Source organism: Castor canadensis, chromosome 7, assembly GCF_047511655.1.
Source record: "Castor canadensis chromosome 7, mCasCan1.hap1v2, whole genome shotgun sequence".
NCBI lineage: Eukaryota > Metazoa > Chordata > Mammalia > Rodentia > Castoridae > Castor > Castor canadensis.
In genome coordinates, this window is record NC_133392.1 from 62,202,296 (window position 1) to 62,222,286 (window position 19,991).

The following is a 19,991-nucleotide window of genomic DNA, read 5'->3' on the forward strand; positions in this document are numbered from 1 at the left end:
GTACTCTGGGGGTGACCCCCCAACCCCCCATCTCTTGAGTTAGCAGTGTACTGCAGTGGGCCTGGTCCATGAAGAATGTTTTCTTAGAGCTGTTCTCCCAGGCACAAGCCTGACATGAAAAGCATCAGTGAAGGTAGGTAAGTTAAGGACTGAACTATGGAGCAAGTGCTGTCAGTCCCCTTCTTCTCCACACACCCACAGCCCCGCGCACACACACACCATCCCCCCAGCATGCACTGATCCGGTTCTTTCCTACCGCAACCCCTGCACCTCTGCACCCAAGAGTGCTCTCCCGCCTGCACACTAGGAAGCCAGATGTGCCAGGGAGCAAACATCTCTGAGCTCCCTGGTAGGACTGAGCCTCCTGGGTGCGTGGGGGTGACCTGTTCCGTAGTTTTACCCGCTTTGTGGATGGCTTTTCCTCCTCTATCCACTTCCCTACCCATTCCTTCCTATGATCAGTTGGCAAATGAACCACTTTACACTCACAATCTGCTTCTGGAAAGACCCAACTAAGATCAGCTTGAAAGACTGCCCTCCAAGTTAGTCACTAACCCGGGTCTCCCCTTGTCCTCATCAGGGTCTCCGACAAGCTGAAGCAGATCCCCCAGTCCCCAGCGGATGCCAACAGCACGGACCCAGCCCTGTTGCTGGCTGACAACGCGTCCTTTCTGTCCCTGAGCGAGCTGGATTCGGCCTTCTCCCAGCTGCGGAGCCGCCTGCACAACCTCAGCCTGCAGCTGGGCGTGGATCCAGACGCAGAGGCCACCAGGGAGGAGGAGGAGCACCCATCCCAGCTGGCTGCCTCGGGGCACCGGCGCCACGTGCTGCTCATGGCCACCACCCGCACGGGCTCCTCGTTCGTGGGTGAGTTCTTCAACCAGCAGGGCAACATCTTCTACCTCTTCGAGCCGCTGTGGCACATCGAGCGCACGGTGTCCTTCGAGCCGGGGGGCGCCAACGCCGCGGGCTCTGCGCTGGTGTACCGCGACGTGCTCAAGCAGCTCTTCCTGTGCGACCTGTACGTGCTGGAGCACTTCATCAGCCCGCTGCCCGAGGACCACCTGACGCAGTTCATGTTCCGCCGCGGCTCCAGCCGCTCGCTGTGCGAGGACCCGGTGTGCACGCCCTTCGTCAAGAAGGTCTTCGAGAAGTACCACTGCAAGAACCGCCGCTGCGGGCCCCTCAACGTCACGCTGGCCGCCGAGGCCTGTCGCCGCAAGGAGCACATGGCGCTCAAGGCCGTGCGCATCCGCCAGCTGGAGTTCCTGCAGCCGCTGGCCGAGGACCCGCGGCTGGACCTGCGCGTCATCCAGCTGGTGCGCGATCCCCGGGCCGTGCTGGCCTCCCGCATGGTGGCCTTCGCCGGCAAGTATGAGACCTGGAAGAAGTGGCTCGCCGAGGGCCAGGACCGGCTGAGAGAGGAGGAGGTGCAGCGGCTGCGGGGCAACTGCGAGAGCATCCGCCTGTCGGCAGAGCTGGGCCTGCGACAGCCCGCCTGGCTGCGCGGCCGCTACATGCTGGTGCGCTACGAGGACGTGGCGCGCAGGCCCCTGCAGAAGGCGCGCGAGATGTACCGCTTCGCCGGCATCCCGCTGACCCCGCAGGTGGAGGACTGGATCCAGAAGAACACGCAGGCGGCCCGCGACGGCAGCGGCATCTACTCCACGCAGAAGAACTCCTCCGAGCAGTTTGAGAAGTGGCGCTTCAGCATGCCCTTCAAGCTGGCCCAGGTGGTTCAGGCCGCCTGTGGGCCCGCCATGCGCCTCTTCGGCTACAAGCTGGCCAGGGATGCCGACTCCCTTACCAACCGCTCCGTCAGCCTGCTGGAGGAGCGGGGCACTTTCTGGGTCACGTAGGGGGCTTGGGGCCCTCTGGACCCCTCCTTGTGAAAGGCCCGCCCTGCCTTCCTCCCGCACACCCGGGCTGACCTTGAGAGGCAGCCCTGGCGGAGAGCAATGGGAAGCTGTGCTGTGAACAGCACCCCTTTGCTGTAGCACTAGGTCCCAGCCAGCTAGCTTCCCCAGCACAGTCGGGCTCTGGGGTTCCTCTGACATCAGAACAGCTACCCCTCCCCTTGAAGGCCTGCAGGTCCAGGCAGGCTCGGGCTTATTGGCAAGCCTCTCTCTCTCTCTTTCTCTCTCTCACACACACACACACACAAAGACACAAAGACATACATAAAACACACACTGATGCCTGGAGGCGCTGTGGGCCAGAGTCCAAGTGTTTAACAACCTGAAGGGGCCTAGGACCCTACAGTCACTCAGATCTTCTGCAGGTTTTAGCATTAACCTTTTTTTCCCTGGATTGTAGAGAAGCCTGGAATCTGGGCATGTCCTTGGGGAGGGAGTAGGGCAGCCCAGGGTGAGGAGGGGGCATTTGAAGCACAGTGGATGGGTGACAGTGGCTGTTTACCAACCAGTACAAAATGATCTGGTGTTTTAATAAACGTGATAATGTGCTGGTCACTGATGAATATCAGCCCTGTGCAGAACAGGACACGTGTATATGAGGACATGCAGGGCTGGGGTGTGACTCAGTGGTAGAATTCTTGCCTAGAATGCTTGAGGCCCTGGGCTCCATCCCCACACCACAAAGCAACAACAAAAATACATACATTCCACATTTGGAGACAGAAAAGCAGCAGAATACCAATCACAAGCCACACACATCTGTACAGACAAGTTCCCCTATTACGGTATGCCCACAGGGTTTTTCTATATCATACATCCAAAGAAGTGCCTTTAATTACATTTTTTAGGATTATTTGGAGAGGCAGGGGAAAGAAACACATTCAAAGACAATGACTGTTCCCTGACCAGAGCTGGAACTGAAGTGTAACTAAGAACTGCCCAGTAGAAGCCCCTGCCTGCCTGGGATTCTTGTGGTGCCTCTTCTGACATGCCCACATCTCATGTCTCCCAGGCAGGAAGTTTTGAGATGGCATGGCTAACCCTGATTGCAGCCCAAAGACCTGTCCAGCTCTGCTGGTCTCCCAGGGAGCATGTCCATATTTGAAGACTGCCTTGGACCTGACTGGCAGAAGCAGCTTCCATCCCTGCAGGCAAAAGACGGTCCACAGACCCTGCCATTTCCAGCCAGGCCTATGTGGGTCTGGGCCAAGAAGTTTGGAGTGCTCTGGGGAAATAAGGCATATTAAGACACGCCCTTTGCCCAGCAGCCTGCCTTCTGATGGACAGAGGTCAGCTAATGGGTTGCCATGGTTACAACTAGTGTTCAACGGAACTCCTCCTTTAGGGTTCTGGGAAGAGTATTGCTTAACTCAGGATGGGCTGACTGTTTTATTTGGGATTTGTTATTTATGGCTTGGTGCTGTTCTTGTTTTGTGGCTATTTTAGGGTTTGTGTCTGCAGGAGTACTGCTGAAAAGCAGACTTGAGGGCCTGGGCGAGGCTGGTGAGACCAGCAATTGGCAGATTGACAGAAGTGGGGCCTTACCCCAGGTGGCCATGCAGAGGCCCCAGTGTCCTACAGGCTGTACTATGTGAACGCTCAGAAACCATCAGCGTTCTTGTTGAGTGTTCAGAGCAGAATAAAGTAGAGGCCCATATCCCTCCCAGAGAAGAGACTAAGACTTAAAAAATTCCTTGCAGGCTCTAACACATGTCGGGGTGGGGGGAGGAGGGTCATGACTAAGCAGCAGGTGTCCCCAGACTGGATGCTTCTCACCCCAAGCCCAGGAACAAAACCCAGTCTGTCCTCAGAGCTTGCAGACAGCTGCAGCAATTGGTGAGGGCCACCCCACTCTGTTTCTGATTTCCTGGACAACCTCTGTGTCAGGTGCCATCAGACGTGCCTGCTTAGCTGTGGGGTGCCTAGCACCATGGACTTCAGTCATTCAAGCAGGTCTCTATTCTAGTTTTGGCAGCCCAAGAACAAGTTGTACAGGGAGCTGGCTCTTACTGGGGATCCAAAGGGACCCCCATCTCTAGAAACTTGACATAAAGCTGCCAAGTGGGACTAGGATGTTTCTGGCAGGTCCAGGAGTGCTGGCCTCCTTCCTTGTCCTTACCCTGCTCCCTCCTCTGTTCCCTGTGTGGGGTAGTGAGGGACTGAGCTGGGGCAGATGCCTCTATACCATTCTGGGGGTGCTCCCAAGGGGCCCTCCTAGTTGGACAGCAGATTTCTTTTCTTCCTTTTTACCCATGGAGCCATGGCCTCCATCTCTCACCTCTCTAAGGACAAGACTAAGAAAGGGCCTTCTGGATTTCTCAGGACAACGTATACTGCAAGTTGACTTTATTTATTTTGTGAAAAGAAGAGAAAGTATTATTTGCAGGGACTGAAAGCTGTACCCAAATCAAGAATGACAAATAATAATACTGTGGACTGTTCACCCTCCACACACACTAGACAACTGGAGGACCGTTCCAAAGGAAGAAGGGGACAAAACCAACAGCATTAGCCCACAATGGCCCCAGGATTCTGTTTAAGGAAGTTCTTTGGCTTCTCTCTTGTTGATCCAAAGATACGACATGAGGGCCCTTTCTGCTGTATCATATCTACCAAGATGTCTGTGATAGGACAGAGGGTGGGTGTGGCCTTGAAACGTATCCCCCTGGGTTTCAGGGATGCCATGGGAACTCTTGGGTTTAGGAGGGACAGTGTAGGGGTAAGTACTGGCTTTCCTCACTGTGGACATGCATTTGGGAGTCTCAGTGTGGAGCTGGGATGGAGAAGGTGGCCCAGCTAGTATAATGGGGCAGCTGTTTACAGAACCCCAAAGATCAGAGGGCCCCAAGCAACCCATAACAATGGTGTCCTTGTCATCTTTGCTGTCTGTCTAGCATTGGAAGGAGCCCCAGCAGAGGTCATGGGATCCCTGGCCCCGGGGGGGAACCTGGCCTGGGTGGTGGGAGGAGACAGGACTGGTTTATTCCCAACCCTAAAGTTCTCTCAGCCTTCTCCTACACTGGAGCTTCTTCTAGTTGGCTATGGCCCTGAACCTTGAAGGACAGGAGCAGAAGACTGAGTGGCTGTGTCCTCAAGGCAAGCTCCCTCCCACTCCCATCGAATCCCAAAGGCAGAGAGAGTGAAGGCAGGTCTCAAAGGGAGAGAAAGGGTGGGGGAGGGGAACAGACCTGCAGAAACCAAATGGACCTTCCTGATCAGTACAGACTGGAAGAAGGAGGAACATGGCTGAAATCAGGGCCATGGGTTTGTATGTGACGGTCCTGGCTGGCATGGGATCCAGCTGGACAGGAGGGGGAGGCCAGGGTTTCATGAATGCAGCCACATCTTTTGGTTGCCCACAGTTGCTGAAATAGTGGAAGCCACTCTTTACCTCAAAAGCCTGAAGCAGAATTGGCAATTTCCGATGTCCTAAGAGCTTCAAAGTCCTTCGGCCATGTGTCTTTTGACACCCATGACCATGGGGAATGAATTTGTTACATGCTTCCGGTGATACAGACAGGACACCATCCTCACAGCCTAGTTTGTGATTAGACCTGCTGCGTGTAGGGAAACAAAGTGACCCTTGCAGACTGCTTCCTCTAGAACTGGATGCTCCCTGAAGTCTCCAGCTCATCTGTATATTCTAGACCCAGTTTGCCTGGCTCTCTTGTGCCCTCCTGGATCCTACAAGCACTGTTTTTGCCAATACTGGGGCCCTGTGTCATGTTTCATAGCCACATGGTACAGGACACCCTCTTCATGGCAGAAGTGGCTGCAGCACATACATGTGTACTTGGAGTATATGCATAGCACATTCGCTCTGCCTCTGGTCCCCTTGCTCCTGTCCCTTTGTCATTGTTGTCCCAAATGTCCTTGCCATGGCCACGGACACTCTTCTGTCTCCTGGAAATGCCGGGGCTGTCTTTCAGAGAGCTGGTGGCCTCAGCACTCAGGGTCTGCTTTTCGGAATAGAATGTGAACCCATTACCTGACGGCTTACTTGACTTATTTAATTAAAAATGAAAACACAACATAAGCAAATTCTGTGTGTTCTTTCACATTTGTTCTCAGCAGCAATTGAGTCATAAAAACGAACAGGAAACCTGGGCATGGTGGTGCATACCCCCAGAACTCAAGGCAGTGGCAGAAGTACTTACGTAGCCTCGGGCTACATAAGGAGACCCTGACTCAAAAAAACTAATTAAATAAATAAACAACAAAATTAACATGAAAAAGCATTACAGCAGTAGGAAAGATGTGACTTCCAGCATGAGGCTTTCTCTGCCTGGTTGTGAGGGCGACAGGCACAAGGGGATTATGGGTAGGCATGGGGGGCTTGGCAAATGTTCTTTACCGTCCTGGATGGCAGAGCTGATGGTGAACATGCTTGGAAGAGCCAGCTGCAAGGATGAGGTCTGAGAGATAAGCACCTAGGTATTATGGAGCAGGAACAAGTCCAAGCTCTGTCACTATCTGGTCATGTGACCTTGGACAAGTCACTTCTCCCATCTGAGCCCTACTTTCTTTTTGGAATGCTATAAGTGGTTGACCGCCACTATCCCAGAAAGCCCTTCAGGGACTCAAAACTCAGCTGAGGGCTGGGGGCATGGCTCAAGTGGTAGAGACCTGCCCAGCAAACTCCACAGTGCCCTTCAGGGGCATACTCCCATGACCTAAAATCCTCCCACTAGGCCCCACCTCTTAAAGGTTCCACTACCTCCCAATAGCACCACTCAGGAACAAGCCTTTAACACATGGGCGTTTGGAGACACACCAGCTCTAAACTACAGCAAGCTTATTGTCTCCTAAAAGCTGCCTGGAGGAATAGGCATTTTCCTGGGGGGAAGGAAGAGTTCATTTGGGGACCCAGGAAGACAGCTGGAAGAGCTGTGTAGGTCTGGGGGCTCTGGGAAAGCAAGAACAGTGGGGAGGCAGAGGAGAGCTGGGCCTTGGGGACAGTGGCTCCTGAAGAGAGTGAGTGATGGCACATTGAGGCCTGATGTGAAAGATGGGCCCCAGCCCAAAACTCAGTGGTGAATCTTCTATCTCACCAGTCTAGGCCTCAGAAACGATTTCCCTCCCAACTCTCAAAACATTTTCGGCTACGCAGTAACACCTCCCATCCCAGTCAGGGACTGTCGCTGTCTCCCCTGCTCTGGGGACTGGATATAGTCAGCTTAACCTCAGGGTCTGTGTTTCCTGCCACAAATGACCCCCTGGAAAAATCAATTGGCCTACTCATAGAGCATAGAGGCCTGGACTCCTACCCACACCCCTCAGCCACCTTACCCCTCATACTGGAAGCCCCCTTTTCACTTCCTTTCTTCTCTGCCTACACCCCTCAGGGCTCCTGACTCTTCCTTCCCTACATCCTAACTTACTAAGTCCTAGAAGGAGCCAAGCACACCTCAGGAGCCTGAGACAGTGACAGTCACCTGAACCCATAGAAAAAGCTGCTCGATCAGAAAGGCCCTGGGACCTGTGCAGAGAGCACTGGCCCATTCTGGAGATGGCCACAGAGCAGCCCATGTATGGAGGAGCTGTGGTCACAGCTGCTCTTGGGAAGACATCAAGAACATAAGCTTAGTAGAGGCTCTGAAAAGACTTGCTTCCCTTTGACTCACATTAAAGATTCCTTCACAGAAAGAACCATTTTTATGGGTGGCATCTTTGTATCATGATTTTTTTTCCAAATGAAAATATTTTCAAGACTGTGGAATTGCTCATTCCACAGAACAGTTTGCCACCAGAAGCCTGCAGACAGAAGCACTTAGGACTGAGAGTCCTAAGAAGAAGACAAGAAGACTGGAAAAAAAGCTCAGGGTCAGGGTTAAGGCCCCACCCACCTTCATACCATTCTCACAGAGCTGCAAGCCAGGAGGCAAGAGGAGGCTGGGATTTCAGCCGTCTTGGGCCACAGAAGGTTGGAGTTCATGGTCCCGTTCATACTGCTGCCATAAAACCTCCTGGTGCCAGAAATCCTTGGTCCTTGGCTTGTCAACTCAACTCACACCTGTGGTGACCCTAGAGAGTGGGAACTCTGAACTACATGGGCATAAACACCCAGGGAGATGTTTCTAAAAGAACCTTTTCTGTAATAGCTGGACAGAGGTCGCCAACAGTAAATAGGTTCCCTGGAGGTGTAATGTTCTACTCACTAATAAACTCTTTGCTGGATGTTGCTGTGTGGTTTATTGGAAGAAGGAAGGTAGGTAGTAAAGGCTCAGCAGGAGAGGCCTGCCCAAGAGAGTCAGGATGTGGGAGGATGGAAGAAATGAGGAAGGGAAGGAGGGAGGGAGAGAAAAAGGGAGGGAGGGAGGGAAGGAGAGGGAGTGCATGGGTATGTGTTCTCATGCCAAAGCAGGAAAGATAGCCAAGTTGCTGAAAAGAACACCAAGAGGACAGCCACAACTAGAGCCTTTATGCACCTATGACTTCACCCAATTCATGGTACCCAAGAATTTAGGGAACTCTTGGGGTCAGGCCAAGCCCTGCACATCCCTGGCCACAGACCAAATCACTCTCTGAATGCTTTTTTTTTTTTTTTATTTTAACAGTTGGTATTAGAACTAACCCTGGAAAATTAAGAAGTTTAATATAAAAAAACAGATTTCTGCTTCCTCATGGACATCGGGCATCCTGGTTTGAGTCACACCAGAAGTGACACTGGGACGGTGCTTGGAAGCCAATGGTTTATTTAGGAGCTGCAGACAGCAGCAAAGGGGGAGGTGGTGGTGGGGAGACAGTCAGCCAAGGGTGCACTGTTAAGCCAGATACCACCTTGGGGAACTAGCAGAGCCCTCCAGAAAGGATATGAAGCCCAAGCCTTGGAATTACCTCACCTGAGGTTGAGGTGAGGGAACCCAGAACATGGCTGGGCTGAAGATTGCTCCTGGAGTGTAAACCGCCCCCACCACCACCTGTACTGTCTCGGAAGAACAGCGTTCTAGAATTCTGGAAAATGCCATCAGGTCCTGGAGCAAAGATGCAGGTAGATGGAAGCTTCCAGAACACAGAACACAGGGAGAATTAAGGTATGAGGGATGGGAGAGGGGTTGGCAGCATGTGGGGTGACCTGGGCAGATCAATGGGCTGCTACTTAGAGGGGCAGGCTTCCTGCTGTGAGCAGGTTGGGGTCCCACCAGCCTCTGGTCTCCCCATTGCCTGCTCATTGCCATTTATCACTGCACTTGTACTGAGTTTCACTTCCAGCAAGAAATCTCTGGGATTTCTGTCTGTCCAAAGTGAGAAAGCCACAGGCCAAGAGAACCACAGCTGCCACGCCATTTATGTAACAGCTCCCCACTGCTATAGGCTAGCAGCTCAGAGTCTGATGGAGTCACGAAGGTGTGAGCTGATTTCCTGACAACTCCTACCTGGGCTCAACGCTTAAGTCAGGAACAAGGTGGTTTATCTGGAGTCCACTTCTCTGCCAAACTCAGCACCTGGTTGCCATCTCTCACCACTCCCACTGGATTTCTCTTGACACCTGAGTGTGCATCAGAACAAGCAGTGAGTGGCTTAGTCCATTTTCTGTTGCTATAACTGAATACTTGAGGTCGGGTGATTTATGAACCATAGAGGTTTATTTGGCTTATGTTTCTGGAGACTGGGAAGTCTAAGAGCATCTGCTCAGCATCTAGGGAAGACTTCCTGCTGTGTCATACCTGGTGGAGGACCTCTAATGGAGAGACAGAAAAATTGTGCCAGACACAGCTTGCTTTTGTAATAAAGCTACCACTTGATGATCCACTAATCTATGAATTGCTTCCCAAAAGCCCCCTGCTCTCAAATACCATAAACACATGTCTTTAGGTCTCTTTGCTCATGTGTAGGATGGGGCTAAGATCAACAAGCAAGGCAAGGCAACGCGTGTTGCGTGTCCGGGTCATGGTAGCCTGGAAAAGACAGTGGTCACTATTTACTTGAAGATGGTCAGGACTCTTCAGCCCATGCTCACCCTCTTTTTGGACTCAGTTCATCATTAAATGAACAAATGAAATAAAATTAAATATTAAGATTTAAACCTTTTAATTTAAATATTTAAGATTTAAAAATTAAGTGAATCTGAAAACAAATTAGAGTCTGCAATAGAGATCCAAGTCAAATTTGTACTAGAGCAGGAAGAAATACCGGAGAGTCCCTAGGCATTTGCCCCGGCAGCCAGGCTGCCTCCTTCAGGACAAATACAGAAGAGCAGAGCCAAGGCTGCAGCCCAAGCCTGAGATGCAACAGGTGCGCCCCCCCCCCGAGCTTGGATAAATGAAGAGGGGCTGGTTTTGTCTTTCCTTTTGGAAGTACTCATTAATACCACATTTTTAAAAATATACTTTTCTCTTGAATGGTGTTGACTTGGTTCAGCAATTTCCCTTCCAGGAAAAAATGCCTTGCGCCTTCTGTCTCTGAGTGGAGAAAGAGACCTTGCGAATCAGGAAGATGCCTGGCTAAATAAGCCCATTGAAATCACTGCCCCTTGGCGGTGCTTCTCTGCCTGCCCTGGCCCTTGAGGGCTGGGCTGGTCCAAAGGGAGGCACTTTCACACTTGGCCTGGAGCTCATGGCCTCCTGACGCATGTCCCGCTTGGCTGGGGAGCAGGAACAGTTGAGAAGACATGGTCAGGACTTGCCCACAGAGGCAGGGATCCAAAGAGCCATTACAGGGTAGAGTACCTGACGTCTCACTTGAGAGGCCAATGTCTTGGTCTTTCACCAGCGATGAAGCCTCAGACTCTGACACAGCGTCCACCTTGTTTTCCACTGTGCCTAAGCACCCACAGCAGTAGGTGAGTGAATGAGTGAATGAAAAAATGAATAAATGAGTGGCGACAAAGGGCCAGAAGTACTTGAAAGAAGCACTTTCATATTTTTTAAAAACACACAGGACACGAAATTTATTCTTGGTGATGTTTAATACATTCATAATGTACAATTATCACTACTGTCTGCTTCCAGACCATTTTCATCACCCTTTAAGGAAGCTGTCACTCTCCTGGCACCAAGATAGAAAGCAGCAGACACAACTCCATCCCACAAATGCTGACTGTCGTGGCCCAGGGAGGAAGGACCCAGTCCCTGACTCCCAAAGTTCCCAGTCTGAGTGGTGACAGACCTTGAAGGTCAGATTGCCCAAGGCACTTGCTACTAAAGAAAATTCATCATGTCAACGAAGTTTAATTTATAATTGTCTGTACAAACCGATTCCCAATCAGGAACAATAAAACTCCCTCTTAGACCCGTATTTCTGTCAGTCCACCCCTATACATGACTGTCTGACTGTCTGGTTTGAAGTGAGATGGGCCTTGCTGGGTCAAGGGCCACTCACAGGCTCTGTCCTATCCTTAACACTGCAGTCACTCAGTCCATAGCTGCAGCAACAGCTCACCCAGACAGCTGTTTTCTTTTTTTCTTCAGTACTGGGGCTTGAACTCAGGGCCTTCACCTTGAGCCACTCCACCAGCCCTTTTTTGTGATGGGTTTTTCGAGATAGGGTCTCGAGAACTATTTGCCCAGGCTGGCTTTGAACTGTGATCCTCATGATCTCCATCTCCTGAGTAGCTAGGATTACAGGCATGAGCCACTGGTGCCTGGTCTGAGGCAGCTTTATTGGTCACCCTTAGAGGTCCAGGAAATGCCACTACAGTGCCTTTTATCTTGAACACAGAGGCTGTGGAGCTGCTGACACAGCTGAGGAGGTGCCATGTGACCTCTTAGAGGGCAAACAGAAGCAGAACTGAAGTGAGGATGGGCATTTTTTTCCCACGGCATAGCCACCATCTTTGCAGATGCCAGCATTGGTGTAGCATGGTAGACATGAGTGGAAGCTGGAGCCATCTGCCTGCTCCTAGATCCTGGCTCTGCCTCCCTGTGAAACCTCAAGCAAAGTGCTCAGCCTGTCTTTGCCACAGTTTCTTCATCTGCAAAATGGGGGTGAAGATGGTGTCTAGCCCCTAGGATCATCGTAAGGATCAGGTAAAAGTGACACATGGAAATGGCTGAGCCTGTGGTAAGAGCCCACAAATATTAGCTACTCTACTACCCACCTGGTCAGAGGTGGGAAGAGAGAGGAAGACTCATGGTTTGCTCCCAGAAGTGACAAGATCAGTTGTGTACTGATATTGCTTCTTACTCAAAATATGTCTCTCAAAACCTGCAGTTACTTGTACCTGACCAATACCAATACCAATGTGGCGAATGCCTCGTAGGGTGACCTCATTTGGCGTCCTCCCAGCCTCCTGAAGGGAGTGATAGACTATCAGCCACTTCACTGACCAGGGGATTAAAACTTGGGGAGCTTCAGTCAGGATGGGGCCAGGCTGCAAACCCAGGTCTTTCTGACTCCTGAGCTTGCTCTCAGAAGCACAGTGCTACACCATGGTGGGGACATGCACATACTCAGTACTTGGAACACCCTTGTCCCTCTCCTTGGTGATGGGACAAATAAAGACGCTTGTTCATTGTCCCAGTTGTCTGGGTTCTTGGCCATACCTTGTGGATGTGTCTGTCTTGTGAACAGCTGCTCTGACCAAGGGAGAGGCAGTGGTCCCAGGAAGCTCTCTTTAGAACTTGGATTTTGATGCAAGCAGTGCAGAGAGAAAAGTAGAGAAATGTCACATAAAGAGCTGCTAGTCACGATGTCTCCTGCTCTCTCTAGATGCAAGCCCGGAATAAACATGGGATACAGCTAAAACTCAGCAGAGATTGAAGACAAATGACAATGGCCTCTTAAATTAGCTAAATAAATAAATCCAGTGCTGGTGACACTGGAGAAACACACATTCATCTGATGGAAAGCTCTCGGAGGGCAGTTTGGTAATAAGCATCCCACACCTTCAAGCGTTCTATGCCCCTCCAACAACTCAAGGTACTGGGAGTGACCGTGGCTGAATGCTAAGATATGGTGACGTTGAACACTAAATCTCACCCAGGGATAGTGGGAACTCGGGAAGATGAGGGCAGGAGTAGCTCAAGTTCAAGGCCAGCAAGACCCTGTCTCAAAAACCAAACCAAACGAACAAAATACCCACTAATGTTGTTTATAATAACGAAAAACTAGAAAGCTTCTCTTAAATAATAGGAGGTTGGTTAAGTAAATTATGGTTTATTCATATGATAGATTTTCCGCAGCCATTAAAATGACTATGCAGAAGACTTTTTTATGATGGTTAAAGGATATATTAGATGACAAAAGTAGGCTATAAGACAACAAATACCATACGACTCCATTTTTACATTTTGTTATCTAAACCTTAAGGATGTAGCTCAGTGGTAGACTGTAAGGACCTGGGTTCCATCCCTGCTGCTGCAAAAAAACTTTTAAAATAGTACATATAATGTGAATATATCTGCATAGACACAATTGGAAAGATATTCCAAACTGTTGACAGTAAATTGTGTGTATTTTGTGGTTTCCCCTTTCTTTATCTGAGTTTTTAACAATTTCTTTAGCAGGGGTTGGGGGTGTGACTCAGTTACAGAGATCTTACTAGCATGCATGAGGCCCTGGGTTTGATTGTCAGCACCATAAAGACAAACAAATAATTTCTTTGACAAACATGTATCCCTTGTCCATTACATAGCAGTTAAGAGTGTAGCTTCCAAAGCCAGGCTGCCTAAGTTCAAGACCCAACTCCATCGTTTTTTTCTTTTTTTTTCATGGTGGAACTGGGATTTAAACTCAGAACTTTGAGTTTGCAAAGTGGGCGCTCTGCTGTCTGGGTCACATCTCCAGTCCCCCAACTCCATCTTAACTGGCAGAGACTTGCCTGAGCTTGTCTTCAGGTACAAAGTATTAATAGAGCCTGAGAACCGGACTCAGGTGAGGGGAGGCTCGAGTGTGCTGACACTGTTCTGACACAATGCCTCACACCGTAACTGATCTTCACTGTTACTACTCTAACTATTGTTATGATTATAACTTTTGCAATTAGAAAGGAGAAAAGCCTGGATCTTTCCCACCTCCTCTGCCCACCCAGCCTCTCAGAAAGCCTTCCTGCCAGCTCTCCTCTGCAAAGTTGGTGTTCACCCTCCAACTTCCCATGAGGCTTTAGCCCACACTTGCCAGGACCCTGGTGTCCAGTCTTCCTCACCCCTTTCTGTTGAGAAGGTCTGGAGAAACAGCCCAGCAAACACAGGTCTGCTGGCCCCAGAATGAGACACAGAAGTTTACAAAAATGCATAACCAAATGTTTGATTTGGGAGGAGAGACGGAGCAGAGCCTGTACCAAGAACAAAATGAGGACAGAAAGGGCATTTTTCAGTAAGGTCTAAGGACAGCCTGTTGCTGGTGGCTGGGGCCTCCCTGTTTTCCCACTTTGTTTCTTCATTTCAGTCCTGACCACCTCATTTTCTGGGGAACATCTGGCTCCAATATGGGTCTGATTTTAATAAATCTAAGACATCTCCTTTAGCCCAGCAGACTTGGAAGAAGCCAAGGAGAAAGCCCATGGAGCTGCCAGCAGAAACTCTGAGAGCGAAAGAGCGGGCAGGAAAGGTTAGTGTAGCTCATAACCCAGGGAGGACCATGGCCAAGGTGAAACTGGCGTGTTCAAAAGGTGGATGGCCTGGAGAGACATCCACTGATGCCAGTGGCAGACTCTACTTTTGGTTTCTACCCTCCCCTGAGGCCTTCACTAGGCAAGAATGGGCCTGTATGGGTCACAGATTCTTCTAGATGTGGGAGGACACACACACACACAGGCAAGCACACATTTGTATGGAGTATCGGCTGTCCTCCATCTTCCCGCTGGTCAGACCTGGAGAGATGTCATGGCCTGTTGTTTGGAAACACCAAGGCATGCATTAATTTCTGGTGACCCAAGACAAAGCAGAGAAGCTGTTGCTGGCTGGAGCCCCAGAAGGGCGGAGGGGAACATTAGATTGCAAACCACAGAAAGGAGTGAATGAAGAGGAAGCTGCGATTCCTAGAGATTCCCACTCCACCCACTTCCCGGGCTTATTGTAGTCCTTGAAAAGAGACATTGTTCTTCCAGAATTGGGAAGAAGGTGCCAAAACCCACAAAAAGGGTTTTTCTGTTTGCAAAGCGTGAATGTGTCATAAACGTAACTAAAGGTGCAGCTGAGAACTGCAAGCTGGATCTTTGCCTGCGCAGGTATAATTAGGATGGGAGGAGAACAGGTGGATGGGAATGATCGCACAACCAGAGTTTTTGCCTGTTCTCACTTATGTATGTAAAAACTGTCCGCAGAATGAGATCATTGTCCCCTTTCCCTAAGGTAGTGGAGACTAGACCACTCAGTCTGGACGCTGGGCCTCCCATGGAAAGAGATCAGACACCAAACTCCATGCTCTATAAACCTTCACTACCAAGCCTCCCTAAACTTCCCCAGTGGTTTTCCACTCTGGGTGTATCTTAAAATCTCCCACTGGCTCTCCTGCTTTCCACCTGCATTTATTTAAACATAAATTGCTGCCCTCCCTCCGCCTCAGTCTCACAGAAGTTTCTGATCCAGCTGGTCAGGGCAGGACACAGGCATCCATACTACATAGTGTTCGCTGGTTGACGCTGCTGGTCCCATTCAACTTTGAGAATCATCAACTGATTCTGTTGGTCTGGAGTGGGCTGTGGGTTTGCTTAAAAGCACCCAGATCCCTGGAGAACCATAGCTAATGCTGTCAAAGCCGGATTAAGGTTGAGGTGACACCTGCTAGGAGAGCACATTACAAAATTGAGCACAAATGTCCAGTTACGAAATAAGTGCTCACTAAAGCCTGCTGTTCTCAACCTTGCACATCAGGGGAGATCTTGATGGCTCTCCCCCTTGGTCTGTCTATAGAAGCTTTGCACAATTCTGCTGTCCCTATATGACCTGCTTTGCTTTGGTTCTGCCTGAGCTTTGGGGAGTGAGCCTTTGGTCATGGCGCTTAGCTATGGGTTTGCACGTTTGTTGGCATCTTGATGCTCTGATGTTCTCCAGAGTGGATCTCCTCTTCCCTTGATTTCCAGAGGAAAATTCTGTCTCCTTGCACATGGCCCGGAGGTCCCCATGTCTTGCCTTCCTTGTAATGAAGCACAAAGAAAGCTGCTCGCCTTAATTTGTGGAAAAGCCCAGGCCCTTCAAGTCCTTTGTCCAGGCAGGCCAGCTGTGAAAAGGCTGACCTTGATGTCAGGAGCATAAATCCCAACAACGACCAGGCAGAGTGTGGGTCCTGCTCCCTCGGGGCCTGGCAGTGGGGAGCTATAAGCCTCCAGCCCATTGTGGGAAGACTGGCAAAACAAAGAGCAGATGCTTTGAACAATGACTTCACCAAACACGGCCCACTCCATTCACTCCGGAGGGACAGTCAGTGGATGCTGCCAAGTCCTGCTCAGAGAACCCTCCAAGACAGCCAGGCAGGCAAGCGCAATGACCGTGCAGCCAGGATGAGGAGGAGGAGGGGAGAACAAGCACATTGTACCTCCCAGCCCACTTACAGTCGCTGTCTTATTTCAACTCCACCATGGGTTGTTGGTGACTTTTTTTTTTTTTTTTTTGGGACAGGGTAGCCCAGGCTGGCCTCAGACTCTCACTCTTCCTGCCTCAGTCTGCTAAATGCTCTGATCACCAGCACGTGCCACCATGCCCAGTTAGTGATCCTGTTCTGAAAATAAAGAAGCAGAGGCTCAGAGAGTTCCAGCATTCTGCTCTTCAACTGCAAAATCACGTCGAATAGCAAACATTTATTGAATCTTACTAAAACCAGGCACTGCTTTAGTTGTTTCACGCATATTGACGTACTTATTTAGTGCAGTACTGGGGTTTGAACTCAGGGCCTCATGCTTGCTAGGCAGGTGCTCTACCACTTGAGCCACTCTGCCAAGTCCTTTTTTGTGTTGGGTAACTTTGAGAGCTCATCTTGAGAACTATTTGCTGGGGTTGGCTTCAAACCATGATCCTCCTGATCTCTGCCTCCTGAGTAGCTAAGATTACAGGCATGAGCCACCTGCATCCGGCCATGCTGACCTATTTAATCCTAAAAGTAATCATAGAGGTGTGTATTAGTCAGCATGGAGCAGCCTGTGCTTCGTAACAAATAACTCCTAAAACCTGAGGGTTTGCCACAGTAAAGGTTTATTTCTCACACACGTAAAGTCAGCTGCAGGTCCACGGGACTCTTCAAGGTAACATTCCTCCATGCAGTGAGCCAGGGACTTGGGAAGCTTCACGCTTGTGACTTGTCGGCTTGGCCAATTGAACCGGAGGCTGCCTTACTGCAGAGACACAGGAAAGACATCTGGAGGATCTTGTGCTTTGCGCCAGAAGTGACCCAAGTCATTTCAGCCTACAGTGCTAGTCAGGTGGTGCCTGTCCAATTTCAGGGGGCAGGGAAATGGGAGGAAACAAGCTATCTCTGCCAAGACACTATTGTTATGTCCATTTTTCAGGCAAGAAAACTGAGACCAGGAAGTTGTATTGGTTTTCAAGGGTCACCATGACCAATATCACAAGAAATTGATTCTCTCAGTTTTGGGGGCTGGATGTCTAAGAGCCAGGTGTTGGTGGGAATTTGCTACAGATTCACTCCCGGTGGTTTGCTGGCATCATAGGGGCACCTTGGCTTCTGTGCATCCCCTCATCTCTGCATCCACCTCCAAGGGCTTCTCCCTTGTGTGCCTGCCCTAAACTTTCCCTTCTCATAACAGCACCAGGATGACCTCATCTTAACTAATTACATCCGGAAGTTTCCAAAAGATCACATTCTGAGGTCCTGGGAGTCAGGATTTCAATATGAATTGGCAGGGCACACTTTCTCAAAGTCCCATACAGCCCAAAGACAGAATAACGTGAATCCTGACCTGCCTGATGGGCGTGGGCTGTGTATTCAAGGCAATAATGACTTCTCTGAGATGGAAGGTCTATAAAATCTTTGGAGCCCTATTGATGATGAGAATGGACTGCTGTTCTTGCCAGCTCCCCAGAGGAAGGGACCAGACATCATACAACCACTTTAGCAGTCGTCTTCACCCAATAAGTCAGAAGCCATTTAAAATCTTTAAGATGGATGTTGAAAACGCCTGAGGGATTAAAATTCCTCTCCCTGTCACTTTGGTAGACTCCCTCTATCCCAGTGGGATGCAATGCTTGCTTTGGGACAGACAGCAATGAGGTGAGTCTTTGCCTGGTCCTACTGCAGATCTGGTCTAGAAGGAAGTCACTTCTTCCTTTCTCAGCTCTGACAATTGGGATGGTGATCCGGCCCCAGTGGGCTCTGTGGGCATCACACCAGACGTGAATCTGGAAGGGGTGACTACTGACTTACTCTCCTCCTTGGGTCTGATGTTAAACCAGCCAGAAATGGGAGGCTGTGTGCACGTGTGCACGTATGGTACACGTGTATGTCAACTCACATGCCTTCCTGCCTACTCTCCAACACACCACTGCCCCAGAATCTCCCAGTCCCACTCCACACGGGTTCCATCTCTGTTTTCTTAGTACTCGTCTTTGTTCACAGTCTCCCCAGGGAGTAATTGGAGCAGGATTCCCCTTGTCAGGGTGGGAGGAAAAGAATCAGGATGTCAGTAGTTTCACTGTGTGGGTGCCATTTCATGAGGGAGCTCTTTGCCTCTTTGAACCCCAGTTTCAGGAATGTAAATGCAGGAACAGGCAGGAGGCGGTACTTCTGGTCACCTTAGTTTTACATCCTTGCTTTGAGAGCCCCTTGATCTAAGAAACAGCAATAATGGGCAAAGTATTAAAAAGAAAACTAAAAATTCCCTCCCCTCAGGAAAAAAAAGAAAAGGCACAGTCACATTCAGTGACATGGCAAACATTTTTTTTGTGGTGCAGAAATGGACAGAAAGCCCAAGACTGTGAGGGACTGAAGGCCTGGCCCACTGGGACTCGGTCAGAAGGCGGTTCAGTCAGTTCTGGCTGCTGTAACAAATACTGTAAACTGTATCAGAAACGACAAACATCTATTGCTCTTGGTTCTGGAGGCTGAGAAATCCAAGATGAAGATGCTGGCTGACTCAGTGTCTGGTGATGCGTGTTCCTCATAGCCTAGCTGTGTTCCCACGTGGTTAGAAGGGACAGACAAGCAATCTGGGGCCTCTTTGGCACTGGTCCCAACCAAGGCTTTGCCCTCCCAACCTAACCATCTTCCCAAAACTCCACCTCTCAATACTATCACGGTAGGGATTACATTTAAACAAACATGCAGACCACAGCACCAGCAAAGCTTGTGAGAAACTGTGCTTTGGGCACAGGGGCAGCGAAAAGAGCAAGAAACACAACAGAGCCAACCTCCTACTTTAAACTGGTTTAGACAATAACATTCAAATCAAATGAAGTGTGATGCTAAGAAGCTTGACAAATTCAATATGATTGCAGATGAATCTGGGCAAAAAACCAAAAAACTTTTAAAGAAGTATGTTAGCCAGGCATCATGGTGTCACACACCTGTAACTCCAGCACTCAGGAGGCAGAGGCAGAAGGATCGAGAGTTCAAAGCCAGCCTGAGCTACATGGCAAGACCCTGCCTCAAAAAAAAAAAAAAAAACCTACAAAATAATAAAAATAAATTTTAAAAAAGATATATTTATGCTCCCTAGAGATCACTGGATGGATCAATTTTTTTAAAAAATAAGAAAAGGAAACAATTGTGAAGCCTTAGTAGGAAGAAATTGGAAGAAAAACAGTAAATGTAAAAAACTAAGTTATATCTTTGAGGTGAAAAATGAACCTAACAGAATAGGTTTTGTTTTTGTTTTTTTGAGACAGGGTCTCACTACACAGCCAGGCCAGCCTCAAACTCTCCATCCTCCTGCCTCAGCCTCTCGAGTGCTGGGATTATAGGCATGTGTCAGCACATACAACTTGGATTAAACTCTTATGGAACACAGCTGTTTAACTCCAAGGCACTCACCCCTGTAAGAAAAATGATCTTTTCTATCACAGTATTTGCTACCCTCTTAGATTACTTAAAAATTGTTCAGGTTGCCATCTTAGGTGACTTGCATGTTTAAAGGGTCCTTGCTTCTTCTTCCGGATTCCTGTACAACTCCATTGCCCGCCAAACTGCACATCCTAACCCATCCCCAAGTGTTTCAGCCAATCGGGAAAGACTGTGAACCTCTGA

At 49.6% G+C, this 19,991-nt stretch overlaps 2 protein-coding genes across 3 annotated transcripts in view; one reads left to right on the top strand and one right to left on the bottom strand.

Annotated features, from left to right (window-relative positions):
• Chst3 (carbohydrate sulfotransferase 3) overlaps window positions 1-8,166 on the top strand; it is a 37,507-nt gene extending 29,341 nt beyond the window's left edge. For both annotated transcript variants that reach the window (XM_020161743.2, XM_074079083.1), the window contains exon 3: window positions 581-8,166. In XM_020161743.2, the coding sequence (XP_020017332.1) occupies window positions 581-1,859 (1,279 nt within the window). In that variant the 3' untranslated portion in view covers window positions 1,860-8,166. The remainder of the gene's footprint in view (window positions 1-580) is intronic.
• An 8,826-nt stretch (window positions 8,167-16,992) lies between these two features.
• The window catches only part of Spock2 (SPARC (osteonectin), cwcv and kazal like domains proteoglycan 2), a 50,760-nt gene continuing 47,761 nt past the window's right edge, over window positions 16,993-19,991 (bottom strand). Inside the window, exon 11 of the mRNA XM_074079086.1 lies at window positions 16,993-17,124. Within this exon, the coding sequence (XP_073935187.1) occupies window positions 17,122-17,124 (3 nt within the window). The 3' untranslated portion in view covers window positions 16,993-17,121. The remainder of the gene's footprint in view (window positions 17,125-19,991) is intronic.